The sequence below is a fragment of the Populus euphratica genome, unplaced genomic scaffold (genome assembly GCF_000495115.2).
Source record: "Populus euphratica unplaced genomic scaffold, PopEup_1.0 scaffold445.1, whole genome shotgun sequence".
Lineage (NCBI taxonomy): Eukaryota > Viridiplantae > Streptophyta > Magnoliopsida > Malpighiales > Salicaceae > Populus > Populus euphratica.
Genome location: NW_011500123.1, coordinates 105,763 through 124,764, shown reverse-complemented (window position 1 = coordinate 124,764; position 19,002 = coordinate 105,763). Strand labels below are relative to the sequence as shown.

The following is a 19,002-nucleotide window of genomic DNA, read 5'->3' as shown; positions in this document are numbered from 1 at the left end:
TGGAAGAGCGGACTTAGTAAGGTTCGTGAAGGAAATCCAAGCACAAGGCCTCTATGCTTGCCTTAGAATTGGGCCCTTTATTGAGAGTGAATGGACATACGGGTAACTCCCCTTCGACTGTTATTTCCAAGTTCAGACGTGATAAACAGGCCTGTCAAAAGCAAAAATAATGCGCCACCTTTTATTTATTTTTGCGTTGAAAAATATTTGTAAATAAACATTTTAAAAAATAACCACTAAACTTAAATTTACACATTTTGAAACACTGAACAAAATTGCAGGGGGCTACCATTTTGGCTGCATGACATTCCGGGCATGGTCTACCGATCTGATAACCAACCTTTCAAGGTATCGACTGCTCGTCGCATCAAATCCATAAGTTCCAACACTGGATTAATGTATTTAACGGTGCACTGCTAAAATTGAACTTGTATTCTCATTTGGCTATTGGCAGTATCACATGAAAAGGTTCGTATCGAGAATAGTAAACATGATGAAATCAGAGAAATTATATGCTTCACAAGGAGGGCCAATCATACTACAACAGGTTAAGTCCACAGAAGCAAATTGAGGCATTTTATCATTGCTCAAGCCGTTATCATGGTCTCTAATATCTTTCTGTATGCATACAGATTGAGAATGAGTACAAAAATGTTGAAGCAGCTTTTCATGAGAAAGGGCCTAGTTATGTTCGTTGGGCTGCATCGATGGCCGTAAATCTTCAAACTGGAGTTCCCTGGGTGATGTGTAAGCAGGATGATGCTCCTGACCCAGTGGTTAGTTCCCTCGTTCTTCGATGTTTAGCATTTAGCAACTGCTGCTTCAAAGGTAATCCATCATTTTCTGGTCTGGAAGAGGTTCAATCTGCTTGCTGGCCTTCTTCCTCAGTGCTGCTTGGGCCTGCCAACCAGAACAGAAAAGGATTAAATAGAGTTACAAGCTTCCAAATGCCTTGCATTAAGTCTCTATAAGAGCAAATTCATAAGATTCACTAAACATACAAGTAATTGATGAACGGTGAGTTTAAAAAATGTACTGAAATTTATGGTAAAAAGCAGAAAATCTTCCTTGACATTGTTTGTCAAAGAATCTCCTAGTTGCTCTAACACCCTTTTAATTTGTTTTTTAAATTCCATTTTGCATTATGTACTATAATAAGCAGTTATTCCGTGATTAAAGACTAGGTCGTGCAATTTGCAGATCAATTCATGCAATGGAATGCGATGTGGAGAAACATTTGCAGGACCAAACTCACCCAATAAGCCATCAATATGGACTGAGGACTGGACCAGTTTGTATGTTTTTAACGAAATGCTTTATTTATTTTTATTATTTTTCCAAAATCAGATTCTACATTGAACATTAGAAAGAATTCTAAATGGATTACGTCAAAAGGGGCACTAAATGGCATTGAGAAGTAACATTAACTACTTGTTGCAATAGAGAGGGCTGCCTTGTCACAGTTTAAATATAATCTATCTATCCTGCAACACTGCATGCAGAATCACATAAACAACAGTCAGTAGTATATTTCTGATTTCCTTTCAAACGTCGATAAAATAAAAATAAACAAAGAAGGATGTGCTCAATATGCTTGCCAAGCCAACTTGCTAATGAAATGATTTACCGAGACTACAACTAATGCCTTCATGTTTGTCTGAAGCTATCAGGTATACGGGGAAGAAACATACATGAGATCGGCTCAAGACATAGCATTTCATGTTGCTTTATTCATTGCAAAAACAGGAAGTTATGTAAACTATTACATGGTAAGATAATTACAGCCTAGACTAAACCAAAACAGTATAGTGTCTCCCTTTTTTTTATTCATGATTCAATGTTTTGAAATCTATAGATGGTAGCCCAGAATACTACCCCGCATACAAACTTTTTATTTGATTTAATGTGATCAACAACAAATATTGTCCAGACCTATTAACTTCTTCCCCAACACGCTTACAGTATCATGGAGGAACCAATTTTGGAAGAACAGCCTCTGCATTTACAATAACAAGTTACTATGACCAAGCCCCTCTTGACGAGTATGGTAAGTCTTGTAGATTTTTCCATGACATTAATTAGTATTTTTTAAATTACAATCTGATCTGTTTTAATGATGGGTGCAGGTTTAATTAGGCAGCCAAAATGGGGTCACCTGAAGGAATTACATGCTGCAATAAAGTCATGTTCAAAGCTGCTGCTTCATGGAGAACATAAAACTTTTTCTTTGGGGCCACTACAACAAGTAAGAAAGCTAAGAACATTTTCTTTCCTGGAGTTTGGTAACTTGTGTTTGATTTCTTTCGAGAAACATTTGAGTAAATTATTTCTTGATCACTCAACCCTGAAAATTCAGGCGTATGTCTTCCAAGGAAATTCAGGACAATGTGCTGCCTTTCTAGTGAACAATGACGGCAAACAAGAAGTAGAAGTCCTCTTTCAAAGCAATTCATATAAGTTGCCTCAAAAGTCTATTAGCATTCTACCAGACTGCAAGACCATGACCTTTAATACGGCAAACGTATGGCACCTGTACACTCAACTCAATTTTTCATAACATCAGGGCATAATATTTTATCCCCGTGTTCTGATTGTTATAAAGGTTTTCATATTACAGCATTTTCATCTAATTGACTTAACCCCATTCAGATCACAAACAAAGGTATAAGAAAAATACATCATAGAAATGCATTATGCGTGCAATGACTACAGAATTAAGCATCTAAAAATGTGATTCTATTTCTTTTAAACTTTTTCATGGACAGGTAAATGCACAATATACTACAAGATCAATGAAACCAAACCAAAAGTTCAACTCGGTTGGGAAATGGGAAGAGTATAATGAACCTATCCCAGAATTTGACAAAACATCTTTGAGAGCAAACAGGTTGTTAGAGCACATGAGTACAACAAAAGATACATCTGACTACCTGTGGTACACTTTCAGGTAAAGCACACTGAAAAGATTTAATATTAACAAGGTTGTAGTTCGATGAAAATGAAAAAACCATATGACCTGAGACACTTAACATATGCTACGAAAAGTGCAGGTTTCAACAAAATCTTCCCAATGCACAGTCTGTATTTAATGCCCAATCACGTGGACACGTTTTGCATGCATATGTAAATGGAGTACATGCTGGTATGCTTCTAGATCTCTTAATCCTTTTTAGTATGGTAAAAAATAGCCCATAAATACAATTCAGTGATTTTTGTTTTCCATAAATTAAGTTTACAAGTCTCACATATTTTCTAAGACTAGTTAGACACATATATGAGAGGATGCACAGCTGGTCTACTTTGTTTAAAGATGATGGAAGAAATGACCAATTGCTGAGCAAGTTTATAAAAAAAGTTGTTAACTTTTATAGCTACACATATTAGTTCCTTCTTTAACATCTATGGCACTATTACAAGAATCCATCTTATTCCATGTTGTCAAGAAGCGTTTTTTTTTTCAAATTAAAGGTTACAGGGACAATTTAAAACAACTACAAATGAAATGCCTCTCTAGGCAGACCTTTCGTTTCTACATGCACGCTTTTATTTACTTTTCTTGGCTATCCATGATCCACTGTACACACGATAATAGGTAGACTAAAGAGCCAGAAACAGTTCGTGTAGTGGATAACCAACATGAAAGAGTGACCCAATAAAACACAAGCATCTATCAACAGTTGACTAGTTGCTGGACAGTTCTTCTAACATGGCTTGCCTATGTATAAAAGTGATAAATGAATATACATGGTATCTAATAATGCAGGATTTTCAATATAAACCATGGCATCTGGAATTTCAAGATGGACAGACAATTTCAATGTCCGGTTTCTATAGCCTCCACCACAGCCTTGTGGTGTCTACTTTTAAAAGTTATCAGTTTTTAACATAATTAAGCTTTTTCCATGTAGGCTATGGTCATGGAAGTCATCAGAATACAAGTTTCAGTCTGCAGACAACAGTTCCTCTAAAAAATGGAACAAATAATGTTGCCTTACTTAGTGCAACAGTTGGATTACCGGTACTTATCAGTCTCAATGCTCTTCTTTTTCTATACAATGACTCAAGAATATGATGGCTACTTGATAGATATTTAAGGAAATACATGTGTGTTCATGTATGTATATAATTTGTTCGTTTCTTATCTCAGCAATGACACAGCAAGCAGAAAACTTTTGCTGGACCTTGATAAAAACAAATTCAACATTCATGAAGCAAATTTAGATTCACCTATAAAATGCTGATATTTAATTCAACCTTGATATGACATGGATAATACAGCTCAGCAGTCAAGCTGTATTCTTTTCAACTCTGTTTCCGCAAGTGGTTTTGACTTTTGAAATTATGCGACACAACCAGAAGCTACTTGATTTCAATATAACTTTAACAGGTCAGCTTATTTTGTAACACAGGATTCAGGAGCATATCTCGAGCGCAGGGTTGCTGGATTGCGTAGAGTAAGGATTCAAAACAAGGATTTCACAACTTACATGTGGGGATACCAGGTATGCCTTGAGTGAAGGTTCACAAATCCTATTTCCTCTGAATTTCAATGATAGACCTAGAAAATAATCAGATTATACTGATCTTATTAACATATTTGACAAAGGTTGGGCTGTTAGGAGAGAGGTTACAAATTTACACGGAGAATGGATCTAACAAGGTTAAGTGGAACAAGTTTGGAACCAATCGACCACTCATGTGGTACAAGGTATGGAAATTCATTAACTGACTCTAAGTTGAATTTCTGTGTTTAATTTTGATACAAGAAAGAAAATAAGGAAAGTACAGTGTAACTACATATTATATTAAAAACCATATCCTTCCTTTGAGAACAAGAGTATAATATGATGAATCATAAAAATTCTCTTTTGTTTCAGCACATTATGATCAACATAAACACACAACACTATCTAATTCTAACAGGAGTTCCTCATTATGTTTGCCAGTGCTACAGTATAATACTGACTTTTCTCTCATTTATTATTCGCAGACTCTCTTTGATGCACCAGCAGGAAATGATCCAGTGGCACTAAACCTTGGTTCAATGGGAAAGGGTGAGGCTTGGGTTAATGGCCAAAGCATTGGCCGATATTGGGTATCATTCCATACTTCCAAAGGAAGTCCTTCGCAAACATGGTAATATCATTTTTTATGACAAAGAAGAACGTACATAAACACCCTTTTTTTTTTCTGAAAAAGCCCTGATAATCCTTTTCAAAAGAGACATCAAATGACCATCACTTTATGATGTCTTAAGTTTTGACACTTTTTTTTAATTTGTAGAAAATTGATGTTTCATTTCAAGGCTTTTAAAACATACCTGTGCTTCGTCTTTCTAAAGAAGTTCTCTTAAAAGGATAATTCAACTTTGATCTATCTTTTCCTAATAGCTGAACTAATATGTCAGGTACAACATCCCTCGAGCTTTCCTCAAACCGACTGGCAACCTGTTAGTTCTGCTAGAAGAAGAAAAAGGATACCCTCCAGGGATTACAGTAGACACTGTTTCAGTTACAAAAGTATGTGGCTATGCATCCGAACCACACTTGTCTGCAGTTCAGCTTAGTTGTCCTCCAAAAAGAAACATTTCTAGTATCATTTTTGCAAGCTTTGGAACCCCGTCGGGTAATTGTGAAAGTTTCGCTATTGGAAACTGTCACTCATCTAGTTCTAAAGCCAATGTAGAAAAGGTAAGCTTTTGTGCAATTTAAATTTTCTAAAATTAAATTCCTACTGCTTCGCTTTGTCATGAAGTTAGTGAAAATCAGAAACAAATGGGAAAGTTAAGATATTTTGGCTTAATTTCTATACATGCAAAGCATTGCTGTTATAGGATTATAAGTTACATTTAATTCACTTTAATAATAACATGAAAATCCTTCTCTGATATTAAAATGGCAGACAACTTAAAGCAAGGTTTGAACCCTCAAAGTTTTTTTTTTTTTTTATTTCCATATTGTTGATGATAAGAGTCAGGATGAGTAAAGTGAAATGGGTGCTTTGCGCTGTATGGTACATGCCCTACTAGAATAACTACTTGAAGCTGCTCCAAATCTCCTCAGCCCCCCAACCTTCAACAATTTTTAAAGGTGGTGGCAATTAAGAGATATATCTAGCCATTGTAGTCCCTTGCTGAAACCCAGCTAACAGTGAACTATAATTATGCATATATATGACAGGAATAAGCCACACATCTTTTCTTGCAAATTGAGCTCTTATCTATTTTTCAGGCTTGTATAGGGAAGAGAAGCTGTTCCATCCCTCAATCAAATCATTTTTTTGGTGGCGACCCATGTCCAGGCATTCCCAAAGTTCTGCTGGTTGAAGCCAAATGCACATGATTTTAAGTTTCATAGCATATTGGGCAAAGAGGTACCATGAAAATTTAAATTGAACTTTTAAATGATGTATATCTAGGCCAAATGAGTCAACTCAAAGTGTCATCATCATTCCAGAACCCATATATCCTAGTCTAGGTCTAAAAACCTTTTGGTTTATTTTTTGTATTTTATGGAGGATAGAATGCACTGTGGCTGCGAGGGGCTACAAGTCTGGGAATTACAAGTCTAAAAGTTTAGATGATGGGATTATGGGAAGACTGATGTTGACTAATTCGCAATGTGGATACATGAAGAACATATAAATGTTCCTCTTGTTTTTCTCTATAAAAGTTCCCCTTCCCTTGGCTATACAGTAAATTCTTGATTATGTGGTTTTGTACATGTTAACTTGCAAACTTAGTGTCAGTCAACTTATATTTGATGATTTAATGTTCTCCAGATTGCATGTTTATTTCCAAATTTCCTTCTTTCATATCCAGAAAAAACAATGTCAAAATAAAGAAAATGAAAATCAATCAATCTACCAGAGCTTGAAAGAAGAATGGTACAATCTTGACAACTGTAAATTTACACCACAAATGCAGGTAATCAAGGGGATTTAAAGACGTAAAAGAACAAATTGAAGGAGCAGGCTTGAAAGCCAAACATATGAATAAAACATAAAGATTCTGCAAAAATTAAAATATCAGGGATGCTTAGGTAATAGCTTCAATTACCACGTTGTGCTTTGCTGCCTCTTTTCTTAGAGGATTTCTTTTCATTGACAGTCACTGATGGTAGAAAGGCCTTCTGCGAGGGCAATTCAGCAATGAAAAGTAATGTCTGAGCCCATCCAGCATATTTCCCATACTTAGTCACGAACGCATCTGCCACACGGCCGCAGAGCTTAGGTGTCAGGCTAGCACCAGCAAGCTCAGGTACAAGGTGTGTCGTAGCAATCTACTCGAATCAACCCCAAACAAGCATTCTCTTATCAAAACTATAGCGAATCAAAGCTACCAAATAAACTAAAACACAACAGAGCATTGTACCCGCCACACGTGCGTATCAACAGGGATGGCATGATGCTGATCGAGAGAAAACAGAGCAATACAGGATGCCACTTTTAAACCAATTCCAGGTAATGTACATAGTGAATCAATCACCATTTGGAGTTGTAATTTTCGAAGAGATTCAAGCCATTTCACACCTCCTTCCGGTTTCGATTGCAAAGCACTCACCGTTCCAGTAACGTATTTAGCTCTGCTAAGTAATTTACAGCATTAACAAAAAAAAATTAACAATAACACAGTATTTAACAAACATACCTACCAAAACCAACCCCCAGCCTCTCTCAGCTGCTGCTCCGTAACCAAAGCCAATCTCTCCAGGGAAGGAAACGCGTGGAACTCAAAACCCTCAACATTCCCCAAATAATCACCCAAGGACGATACGAAATCCACCATTTTAGTGATCCTCGAAATGTTATTATTCGAAGAGCATAAAAACTGAATCAAGCACTCAAGTGGATCCTGCCTCAAAACCCTAGCTCCCTTAAAATGCTGTGCCAATTCGGCGAACCGCGAATCAGCGGCTGCGAACCCGTGCCACATTTCGGTTAGTGAGATGTTGGTATTGAGGAAACTGAGGAGAGCTGATTTGGCAGCGGATTGGGAGGGGGAATGGTGGATTTGGTAATAAACGTCGCCGTTTTGATGGTGCTTAAGGGAGATTAAGTGACGACCGAGACTGCCTGTGTATTGGAGGGGACCGGTTTGTTTCCAACGGAAGGTCTGGCCGGTGGGGAATGTGAGTGGGAGTGAGAGTTCTGACTGGGTCAGGTTGACTGGGGCCCAGTTTGTTGGCTGGAAAATTATTTTCTGGTGTTTTTTGGAGGAGTGGCGGGGTTGTGGTGGTGTTGGTAGAGGTGGTATCGGTGATGATCTGCTGGTGGTGGGGGTGGCGGGTGGCGGCGTGGGTCTGGCTCGCTTCATTGTTGGCGTTGGGAAGGAACTCCCTTTCGGTGATGGGAATTTTGCGGCCAGCTATTCGTTCCCTCCCTGGGTGGAGCCTCGCGAGTGCTATCTCCTCTCATGACCGCATCATACTATCCTCAATTTGATTGTGGTGTAATTACTCTTCAGTCTTCTTCACCCGTGATACCGTAAAAATATTGATTTTAATAATATTTTGTTGAAAACAATTATTTACAACCATGCTTGTTTTTATACTAGTGTTCAAGCTCCTTTATGCTTGTTTAATAATCTTTTCCAGAGATGGGAGTAGTGGATTTTCTCAATCTTCATACATTGCTACCAATAATACATTTCACTATATCCATTTTCTTCAAACATTCATGCATGATTCTAGCGAGATCTCCACAGGGTTTGGTAGAAGCAACTCCATCGTTTAATCTTTGAGATTTTGAACCTCCATATTCGCTTCTCTCTTGCCCTTTTCAAATTGTTGTGTTGTTGTTTTAGTTTACATGGATTAGGACTCTTTCAATAATAAAAGGATATTCAAAGCATGGGTTTCTAGTTTTATAAAGGAGAAGGTGTTTACTTTGTGGAATAACGACTGTGTTTTGAAATGCGGTTATAATTATTCTTTTAAAGTATTTTTTATTTTATAATATATTAAAATAATATTTTTATTTTTAAAAAATTATTTTTAATATTATCACATTAAAATAATTTTAAAATATCAAAAAAATTAATTTTTTAAAATACTTTTTAAATATAATGTCAATCAGCTCTTGAAAGTTGATTTGATGAAATTATTTGATGTATTTGATTTATTTTAGGTGAATATATTTGAAGTATTTGTGGTGTTTGATAAAATGAATAAAAAATAATTTAAAAAAAAATATGTTTAAATGCAGATAATTTTCTCGTTTTAAAAAAATTATATATGACTGTAGTTCGATTTTTTTATTTAATTTGAAAAATTATATTAATATAGAATGCAAAGTATAACTTCCAAAACAAAAAAAAAAAGTAAGGTACAAGAAAAATCCGAGAAAACTATAAGATTTTTTTTGTAATTATCCATACAAAATCCGTACAGGATTTGCCTTAAACATTTTAAACTAGTAAATCTCTCGAGCATAAAAGATTCAATTAACTAAAAGGAATTTAATCACTCCAAAAGTTTTGTATAAAATATAGATTATACTAGCCGTGGGCTTGTGTTATATAATGGAGACAGTTTATTTTTTTAATAAAAAATGATGTTTAACTTATACAAATACGTTTTAAAAGGGAAAAAAATTTGCAACTTGAGGCATAATTTGATTTTATTTTAATTAGAGGATAAAAAAATTGACAAAGCATCAAATAAACCAAATAAAAAAGAATTGATCATAATAACTTGGGAAAAAAAAATTTTGAAAAGGAGAAAAAATAATGTAATTCAATTTTAACTAATTAAATATGAAATTTTAATGAAAAAGTATAAAAGATACTTAGTTTGAATCAACCCAAGTTAATATGATAAATATGTAACCTAATAATAAGGGTGACCCAACTCGGGTTAACCCGCCAAATTTACAGCTCAAGTTATGAGATCGGGAAGACCTGATAAAAAAACAACAACAAAGCCCTTTAAAAAAAATACAATGTTGAATGAGAAAATCAGAAAATAAAATAAATAAAGGAAAAAAAGGATAATGTCAATTTGCGTTAGCTTTTTAAACTTGTAACCTAGATCATTAGACTAAAAGCACCCTATTTGAAAAAATTATGAAATCAAATTCTCAATCAATCAAATGTTGAAAGATAAAATTAAAAAAAATTATATAAAAAAATCAAAAATAAAAAATAATAATTAAAATAATAAGAATCAAATAAATTAGAAAACAACTATAATTTTTTTATTGAATGGTGAAATTGAAAAGAAAAATCCATTTAACAAAAAAATATCAAAAAAATAAGAACCAAACTGTAAAAAAATAATGTATGATAAACTAGGATTGAAAGATAAAATAAAAAATAAAGTAGAATTTTATAAAAGGACTAGGAATAAAAATTAAAAGAATAAGAATCAAAATTGAAATATTAATAAATAAGAGAATAAATATAAAATTTTAAGTGATTAACACGAATTTCAAACAGATAGAAGTGAAAAAAAGAAAAAAGGATCACCAACAATAAACCATGAAGCTATCGCCGCCATGTGTCACTCCCTCAGAAAAAAGATGTTTGTAATGACTCTAATGACATTGTGTAAAGGAATTTTTTTTCCATCAAAAAACACCACACACGCTTTTAGAAGATTGTAGGCGACTCTCACACGTTGGTGTGTATGTCACACTTGCCAATAATTTTTTTCATTGAAGTAATATTTTATGTTTTATAAAGACCAAGTTGCCCTCACCCCAACATGGTAATATAAAAAAAACCAAGTGAAAAATGAAGAAAAAGCCCTTTAATGTTAGCTTTAAAGTTCTTTTATTTTAAAGGTAAATTAGTCATTTTATTATTTTTGGAAAAGTAAAAAGACCAAGCAACTTTTATATGTCAGTTTTAAAGATTGTGTTGTTAAGGATAATTTAGTTATTTTACTATGCTTGAAAAAAAAAGATACTTTTAGCCTTGTTCAATTTTATAATGACCGATTGACATCGGAAAAAGATTGAATTATCCTAAACACGAAAACCATTGATTCTATCAAATAGTGAAATGTGTGTAGATATTCAATGAAAATCCCTTTCGTCTTAGTTTTTTGTTTTTGTTATGTTTATATTATAACAAAAGCTAAATGGTATGGGAAAATCATTGTAAATCAAGATATATTTTACTATTGATTGTAATATTAGTTTTATTTTCAATTTCTCATCTTTTCACAAAACATTTCTTTGGCTTTCTTTTTTCTTTCACGACTAATGGATAGTGCCCGCGCCATTAAGGAGACATGTGTGATACTTTCCGGTGGTCAAATCTGGTTATTCATCATCTCACTAGATACACAACTATGCTTTCTTCCACATAATGTAACATGTGTAGACAAATAATGATTGGATTGTCATTGGTGATCAATTATTTGTGTTTTTTCTTTTCTTTTTTTTCTCTCTATTGACAACTAAAGTGCACAATTATCCTTTTTATTTATTATTTGTCAAATCACGCGTGTTTGTCATACTCAACTACCTTGGACGCTAGGTTAGGCAACCATGTCAAACTCAAGGTACTGGATCAAAAAATTTAAATTTTTTCTAAAGCATAATTAAACTGCAAAAATAAACATTGACTCATTCAAATAGGAGTTTCCATTCATATGTAGTAGAACTTTACTGCAAACTCTTTTTTGTTTATATAATGTTTTTTATAAATTTGTTATATTTGAAGAGAAAAGAATGGAAAAAAAAAATGTTGAATTCTAAGTGATTTATTTCAACTCTTCAAAAATAAACTTTTATTTTTTGTATGCATTATGGATGAAAATATTAATTTTATGTTTCCATTCAAGTATTGGATAATTTTTTAAAGGGTTCATATTTTTTTAAATTTAAGATGTTATTGCATGATCTAATTGTTAAAGTTTGTTACAATTAGAGTTTATTATACATTATAACTATTAATATATATATATATATATATGAAAATTTGAAATATATGATTAAAAGAGAAAACTTTTTAACTAATGAATTGATAAATTATGTTATAAGAAAAGAAAATATTATATATGTAAAAGACTTATTGTCCATTTGACTATTTTAATTTGTGTAATTTTGTTGATAATTTTTTTCACTAAAATTAGAGTTTAATAAATAAAATAATTGAGTGAATTTTATGGATGTGTGTGGTTAATGATCCAAAATAAAAGAAAGAAATATAGAAAAGATAAAAACATATTTGGTTATAAATACAAATGCAAATACTAAATAAATATATTTTTGAACAATTATAAATGAATTTCTATATTAAAAAAAAGAAAGACATTTGAGTCATGGCAAACCCAAGCACAAGTCTGATATGGTTGTCAGGTCCAAACATATGAGTCTGACTTTTTTCTTAACAATACATCAAAAATCCACAAAGAATTATTAGTTAGATATCATGTGACCATTCAGCACATTTGCATGAGTATATTGGTCATCAACAAAACAATTACCTTTTGTCTAGCTCATGAAAATCATGCAAATCTTTAGCACTAGATTCAAGGTATTTGAGTTTGACAGTCATTTCAGACCCAAGCGTCTTGAGTTTGACAATCATATCAAACTCAAATACCTTAGGTTAGGCAACCTCACTAGGCTTAAATATTTTGGGTCTGACAATCATACTAGCAAAAACATCTTGGGTCCAGTAATCATGTAAGGCTCAAGTTATGTGGGTCTGACATTCAAAAATAGGCGTATGAGTCAAGCATGGTTTCCAAGTCCAGACGATTGGGTCGTGCCAGATTCAACGCATAGGTCTAATATGGTTGTCATGCTGAAGCAATTGAGTCAAAAATAAAATTTAAAAATAACAATGCAAAAGCAAATCTATATTTTAAAATTTTAAGGATTAAATAACTGATTTTATTGAATAAGAGAAGAAGAGAATAATTTATAATTAACTCTCTCAAACTCATTTTTTATTGTTTAATCATAGTTATCAGATCTAAAATGCTTGGGTCTGACATGTATTCTTGCAAAATAGCAAGATCTTTAAACAAATATTTAAAAACTATATCTATAATTTATAATAATTATAGAGCTTTACAACAGGTATTTGTATAACTTTAAATATGAGAAGCAAAAAAAAAGCCCCTATAAAAGATAAAATAGGGAAAATTAGTTACAAAACAATATGTTATTTTTAGTTAAAATTCTCATGCTTTTAAAATATATATATGCTTGAAAAAAAAATTAAAAAAAAATATGGGAAAGAATGAGTTTAGTGAATAATCAATATAAATACATCCAAGATTATTATTATTTTGATTAACGTAGGTATTTGAGTCAGCTTGCATGTACCTCAATTAACCTCACAAACTTTAAAGTTAACGACCATATAAGCGTACAACGGTCTTGAGAGGACTCAGACTCGTGATCATTGGATAATAAACCCATGGTCTAACCAGTTAAATTACGCTTCAAGGTTACCAAAACTATTATTATTAAGCACATATATGATTATTTAATTTTTATTTTTCATACTACTAAGTAATTGATCACATTCTTTCAAAAATACATAAGTTTACATATATGATGATAAACCACAGCCATACTTTTTTCACAAATACATCATTTAGGCGTTGCCATGTAAACAAATCAAATACTATAACCTCAATTAATTAAAAAACAAATTTATCCTATAGATATATCATTTGGACATCACATGTGCATAAAACAAATATTTTAGTTTCGAATCATATGTAAAACACTTATTCAACCTTTTATTATAATCTTATAGATACGCACGCGCACATACACACATATATATTAAGCGATGTATGTTGTCTTCAAAGTACTTGAAAATTAATTCTAAATTTAAGTAAAAGCAATAAAACTTCATAACCAATCATTAACAATTCTCAGTTACATATTAGGATCTAATTAAAAACTATAAAGAAAAATTATAAACTTTTATAATTTAAAAACTAAACTAACATTTTTACACATCAAAGATCAAATTGAAAATTCATTATCATCAATGTTACAAACATATTTGTCTATGATTATTATTGCAATTTGTTCCATTTTTTTTCAATATTTAAACTCCTTAAAACCTTAATTCATAAGTATATATAACTCCACATGTTGACTAATTCCAACAAACCATTTTTTAATTTTAGATACACCATAATCACAATCTATTAGACAAACCTATAGCATAATTTCAGTGAGGATCTTCCTAATATAACTATCACATTATAATTATCAGGAAATCTGAAAAAAACAAGGCATAATATACAACCACAAGAAATATTCATGAGCAAAACGAGTTTACCCAAGCAATGTAGGTACCATTTGATATTATGGTTGGAACTCTGTTTTGTTCTAATCACAATTTATAACCGTTTGGTAAACATTTTGAATACAGATTTTAGAGATAGGTCCCATTAAAAATTAAGTGTGTACCACTAGTTTTGACGAAACAAAAAATTATTGCTTTTCACTTTTGTCCATCTGTTGCTAAGAGAAAGAAAAAACTCAAGGACCCTTAATTTGTTGTTTGCTTCCTTTCTTCAACTCAAGTAGGAGTTTTTAATATTTTTTTGGCAATCATCATCATCTGAACACTACCAAGTGGATTAATCCACTTGGCACTGTTTATGTAAACAGTGCCAGATAAATTAATTCACGAGTCACTATTCACGTGAATATTGACTCCATTGTTTATTAAACCACATTTGACCCAATTTTTTTTAATTTTTTTAATTGTATTTTACTCAAAAACTAATATTTAATATTATTCAATGGCATTACATAAATTAGAAGGAGATCGCATGATAATATAGCATTTGGAGAATTTGATCGCAATTCTAATTTTGTTTCTGATGATATTTTACATGAATTTGCTGCATATTCAAAAAACATGAAAACTGTAGTTATTATCGGATAAATTTCATACATGATAAAATTATAGATAAATTAATGAAATAATTAAAAATATTTGGTATAAAATATTATTTATTTAATGATGTAATAGTAGTAGTTAAATCTACAATATTTAAATTAAAAAATATTAATATATATAGTTATTTTATAACCTCAATTTAAAAAGCATGTTTAACTAAATACATTAAATTACTTTTTATTTAATTTTAATTTTAATTTTAATTATAGTTTTAACCAAATATATATAAATACCAAATCAATTTTAACTAAAAATATTTTTTATAAAATATTTTTTTTCAAACCATAACCATAAAAGTTACCATAGTTAACTAAGTTTAAGACTTTTGTAAGTATGAAATTAAAAGTATATTTGTTTGGGAGGTATTCGCACAACTCACCTCTTAAATAAACACATTCTAAGAAGAGCAATTTTGATGAGTAGAGTAAAAAATGTCAAGTGTACCTTTTAAATAAACACGCTCTCCGTAGAACAATTTTAATGATAAGCTTAAAACGCAACTTTGTAAAGTTTGTGGGGTCATGAAAGGGGCGAAACGCAAGAGAAGGAAAAGTGCATGTAAGGAGAAAGGGGAAAAAAACAAATAAGACATTGACTTTTTAAAAAGAAAAATAATTGTGAGTTTCTCGGAAAGCATTTTGTCAATCAAACTCGAACAATTTTAATATTTTATGATCTTACATTTACAAAGTTTCATTTCAACAATTTATATTAAAGAAATCTTAATATATATATATTGGAGTTTATAATTTGATAATGCTAAATTTTATGTAGGAGATGTTACGGTTTTGCAACTCCATAATAAGTTTTTTTTTTTTTAATAATCAAACCCCTTAACTTTTCAACTATATAATAAATTTTTTAACAGGAGAGTTATATTGAATTGAAAAATAACTTTAATAAAAGAAAAAAATAAGGGTTAAATTGAATAAAATAAAATAACATAAATTTTAATTAAATGATGAAATTTAAAACCAATAAAACTTCAACAAAAGGGCCAATAAAATAAATTAATAATCAAAAGAATAAAAACCAAAATAAAAAATATATAAAAAAATTTAATTGAAGGACTAAGTTATTATAAACAAACAAAAAATTTATAAAAAATTAAAAATTAAAATGAAAAGAACTGAAATAAAGAAACAAAAAACATTGATTGAAAGACTAAATTGAAATCAAACAAAACTTATTTTAAAAGGAATAAAATAAAAAAAATAAGAAACTAGAATAATGAGAACTGAAATTGAAAAAGTTAAAATAAAAGAAACAATTTTGCACTTTAGCTAATAAAAGAGAGAGAAAAATGAAAAAAATTCACCGACAACAATTTAATTGCTATACATCATAAGGAAGAGAATACATTGATACTTAAAAAAATACAACAAAAAGATCATGTTTAAGCACCAAGTGGCGTCGCATGCACTACCAAATGCCACAAGCATTACTTACTCATTAATGTCCAATGAGCACACACTAATAATTTTTTTAAATAAAAAGTTAAAAAGTTAACATGAAAATAGTAAAATGTCTTATGATCCTCATAATTACAGAAAAAAAAAACTTGTATGAAAGTAGAGAAGCACCTCAAAATACAAACCTTTGTTTTTTTTTTTTATCTTTTTTAAAGTTAATAATATATTTTTTTATTAATATGGGTGTTTGAGTCAGTTTATATACATATAAATTAATTTTATAGACCCTGAAATTAATGATTATAAAAATTTTTAATAACTCTTTATAAGACTTGAACTAGTGATATGAAGTCAATAATATATTTTAATTATATACAAAGAAAGGAAAAACCAAAAAAAAAAAAATTATATACAAAGAAAGGAAAAACCAAAAAAGAAAAAACCTTCCCCAGCAACCCAATATTGTCTTGATGATATGGGTAAAAAAGTATCTTTATTGATTAAAAGCCTATGAAAAGTTGAAAAAGCCTATGATAAGTGCACCAAGTCAACTATTTCAAATTATATTGATATTAGAGTGAAAGTGTATTTTTACAGTGAAAAATTTGGAAAAAACTAATATACATCTCAATAATTTTTTAATGATCAATGAGCCGGATCAAAGTTCCTCTATTCTCAAGCTTCTATTTTATCTGCCTAAGTACAAAAATATAATTTTATTACAGTAATTCATAGTAAATTGTATTCAGTGCTGCAATAAATTTTTAAAGTACTATATATTTTTGGTAAATCTTTGTTTCAGGATAGAATTCGAAAGAAGTTGTGCATGCTTCAGCTTTTACCAACAATAGGTGTTCATTTCAAATAACCATTGCGACACTATTTTTCACTCGGCATTTTGTTTATCTAAATAAAGAAAAAGCAATTCACACGGTGAGCAATAAAATTTTGGCTGCAAGAACTCCCTAAATCCAAAACTTGGCAATTTTTTCAAAATTTAGGAAGAACTAAATTGGAAGCCTGGACGATAACGCAGCTGGATCAAATTTTTAACCCAGACAAAATTTAGGAGATAATTCTTTTTTAAAAAAATAAAAAAAATTCAATAACTAGATTAAATATTGATTAATTTAAAACTATAATAAAAAATAAGAAAATATTAACAAATTAAAAAATATATTGTTATTAGCAAAGCTGAACTAACATCTAAAACATGTAACCTCCACTTGAGATATATCCAAATTACTTGTATATTGTGTGTTCTAGGTTACGGATCAAGATAATTTGATAAAAAAATTAATAATAATAAAAACAAAACTTAAAAATTTAAAAAATGAATATAAATTAAGATATTTAATATTACAATCCGAATCATTTATCCAATTATATTTAATGAATTTATTTATTAAAATCAAATTGTAATAAAAATTGAGACACACATAACATTTATTGTATAAAATAAAAGAAAAAAAATATTATGTAAGGCTGCAAATACTAAAAATATTATAAAAATAAAATATTTTTAATTTTTTTAAAATAAATTTAATCTATATAAAATATAAAAAATTATAAATGAATCATACTAACTTCGTAAAAAATTAAATACACCCAATATAAATAAAAAAAACTGCCACCTTTTAAAAAATTCTAAATAAGCAAAAATAATCACATAAAAGGGTATTAATTAACACATAAACTTAAAAATCATGAAAAAAAAAACATATAAAAAGATATTAATTAAAAAATACAAAACAAAATAAGGTCAAACACTCATGAACTTGGTAAATTAGGCCAAATGCACGACTTATTAAAAAATGGTTAGGATGCAAGTTTATGAAGTCAAGCCCAAGCACATAAGTTTTTTATTTTTATTCTAAGTTAATTTTTCCGGGTGAACATCTCATCTACACCTAATTTCTTTAGAAAAAAATAGATAATGTGTTTTTAAATTCATAGATTTTAGATATTGTGATAGCTGAAAAATATGATTCATGTTTTTTCATCAAAAACTTTATTTACAATTTATTTTAACCACAAATATCTAAAAAAAATACTATAAGAATCTTACTAAACCAACCAATAGCCTTAAAATAAAAAAAAAACACCTCAAAACCAGAAACAAAAAATATTCTAAATTTATATATGTTTTTTAGGTACTTTTAGATAAAAAAACACTTAATTCAAACTTCTCTTGTCATGTGAAAATTTTAACAAAAAAATCAATTATTTTAGTGGCTGAAATCGTTGTTAAGGATAACTTTTTCTCTCTTCTTCCACCAAAAAAGAACTGAAAAATAAGCAAAATTAAATTTTAAAAATAAACAAAATTAAATTTCATACCAAAATTAAATTCTTAAAAATTAAAATGACCAATCACCTAAGAGCCAAAAAAATAAGGAAAGAAAATAAACTTTTAAGATAAATTTTAAAGCCACCATCTATTTCTTGTTTTTTTTTTTCACTTTAATCATTTGTTTTTCAATTCAACTCTCTCTTCTAAAAACAATAATAATAATTGAGTGCTAATCTAGTTTTAAGAAATTAAATCATACAAAATAAAAGTTAAAGAATTAAATTAAAAATTAAAAAATATCACTACTTCAATTGGCAATAATACATAGAATAATTAATAGCATTTGTGATACAATAAAAGATAGAGCTTTTTTTTTACTATATAGATACTAAAAAATCACCTTTAAG

The 19,002-nt window shown here is 30.2% G+C and overlaps 2 protein-coding genes across 2 annotated transcripts in view; one reads left to right on the top strand and one right to left on the bottom strand.

Annotated features, from left to right (window-relative positions):
* The window catches only part of LOC105110178 (beta-galactosidase 16-like), a 7,461-nt gene extending 772 nt beyond the window's left edge, over positions 1-6,689 (top strand). Inside the window, exons 4-20 of the mRNA XM_011005128.1 lie at positions 1-102; positions 282-348; positions 455-547; positions 633-776; positions 1,201-1,295; positions 1,664-1,769; positions 1,963-2,047; positions 2,127-2,245; positions 2,357-2,521; positions 2,766-2,947; positions 3,051-3,142; positions 3,909-4,018; positions 4,410-4,502; positions 4,607-4,708; positions 4,991-5,136; positions 5,408-5,690; positions 6,231-6,689. Of these exons, the coding sequence (XP_011003430.1) occupies positions 1-102; positions 282-348; positions 455-547; positions 633-776; positions 1,201-1,295; positions 1,664-1,769; positions 1,963-2,047; positions 2,127-2,245; positions 2,357-2,521; positions 2,766-2,947; positions 3,051-3,142; positions 3,909-4,018; positions 4,410-4,502; positions 4,607-4,708; positions 4,991-5,136; positions 5,408-5,690; positions 6,231-6,341 (2,095 nt within the window). The 3' untranslated portion in view covers positions 6,342-6,689. The remainder of the gene's footprint in view (positions 103-281; positions 349-454; positions 548-632; positions 777-1,200; positions 1,296-1,663; positions 1,770-1,962; positions 2,048-2,126; positions 2,246-2,356; positions 2,522-2,765; positions 2,948-3,050; positions 3,143-3,908; positions 4,019-4,409; positions 4,503-4,606; positions 4,709-4,990; positions 5,137-5,407; positions 5,691-6,230) is intronic.
* OGG1 (8-oxoguanine-DNA glycosylase 1) lies at positions 402-8,491 on the bottom strand. The gene is made up of 4 exons (XM_011005129.1): positions 7,659-8,491; positions 7,373-7,586; positions 7,058-7,280; positions 402-900 (listed from the first exon to the last, which is right to left on the bottom strand). The coding sequence occupies exons 1-4, from the start codon at positions 8,312-8,314 to the stop codon at positions 860-862; spliced, it is 1,134 nt and encodes a 377-aa protein (XP_011003431.1). The 5' UTR covers positions 8,315-8,491; the 3' UTR covers positions 402-859.
* Positions 8,492-19,002: the final 10,511 nt, after the last annotated feature.

What these genes read in the sequence shown, in the direction of transcription:
- OGG1 (XM_011005129.1), bottom strand. Translation starts at nt 8,314, where the DNA reads ATGAAGCGAGCCAGACCCACGCCGCCACCCGCCACCCCCACCACCAGC. An exon ending in CTGAGAGAGGCTGGGGGTTG is followed by an intron (nt 7,587 to 7,658) that starts GTTTTGGTAGGT and finishes TAAATTACTTAG; the next exon opens with CAGAGCTAAATACGTTACTG. An exon ending in TTGATACGCACGTGTGGCGG is followed by an intron (nt 7,281 to 7,372) that starts GTACAATGCTCT and finishes TGATTCGAGTAG; the next exon opens with ATTGCTACGACACACCTTGT.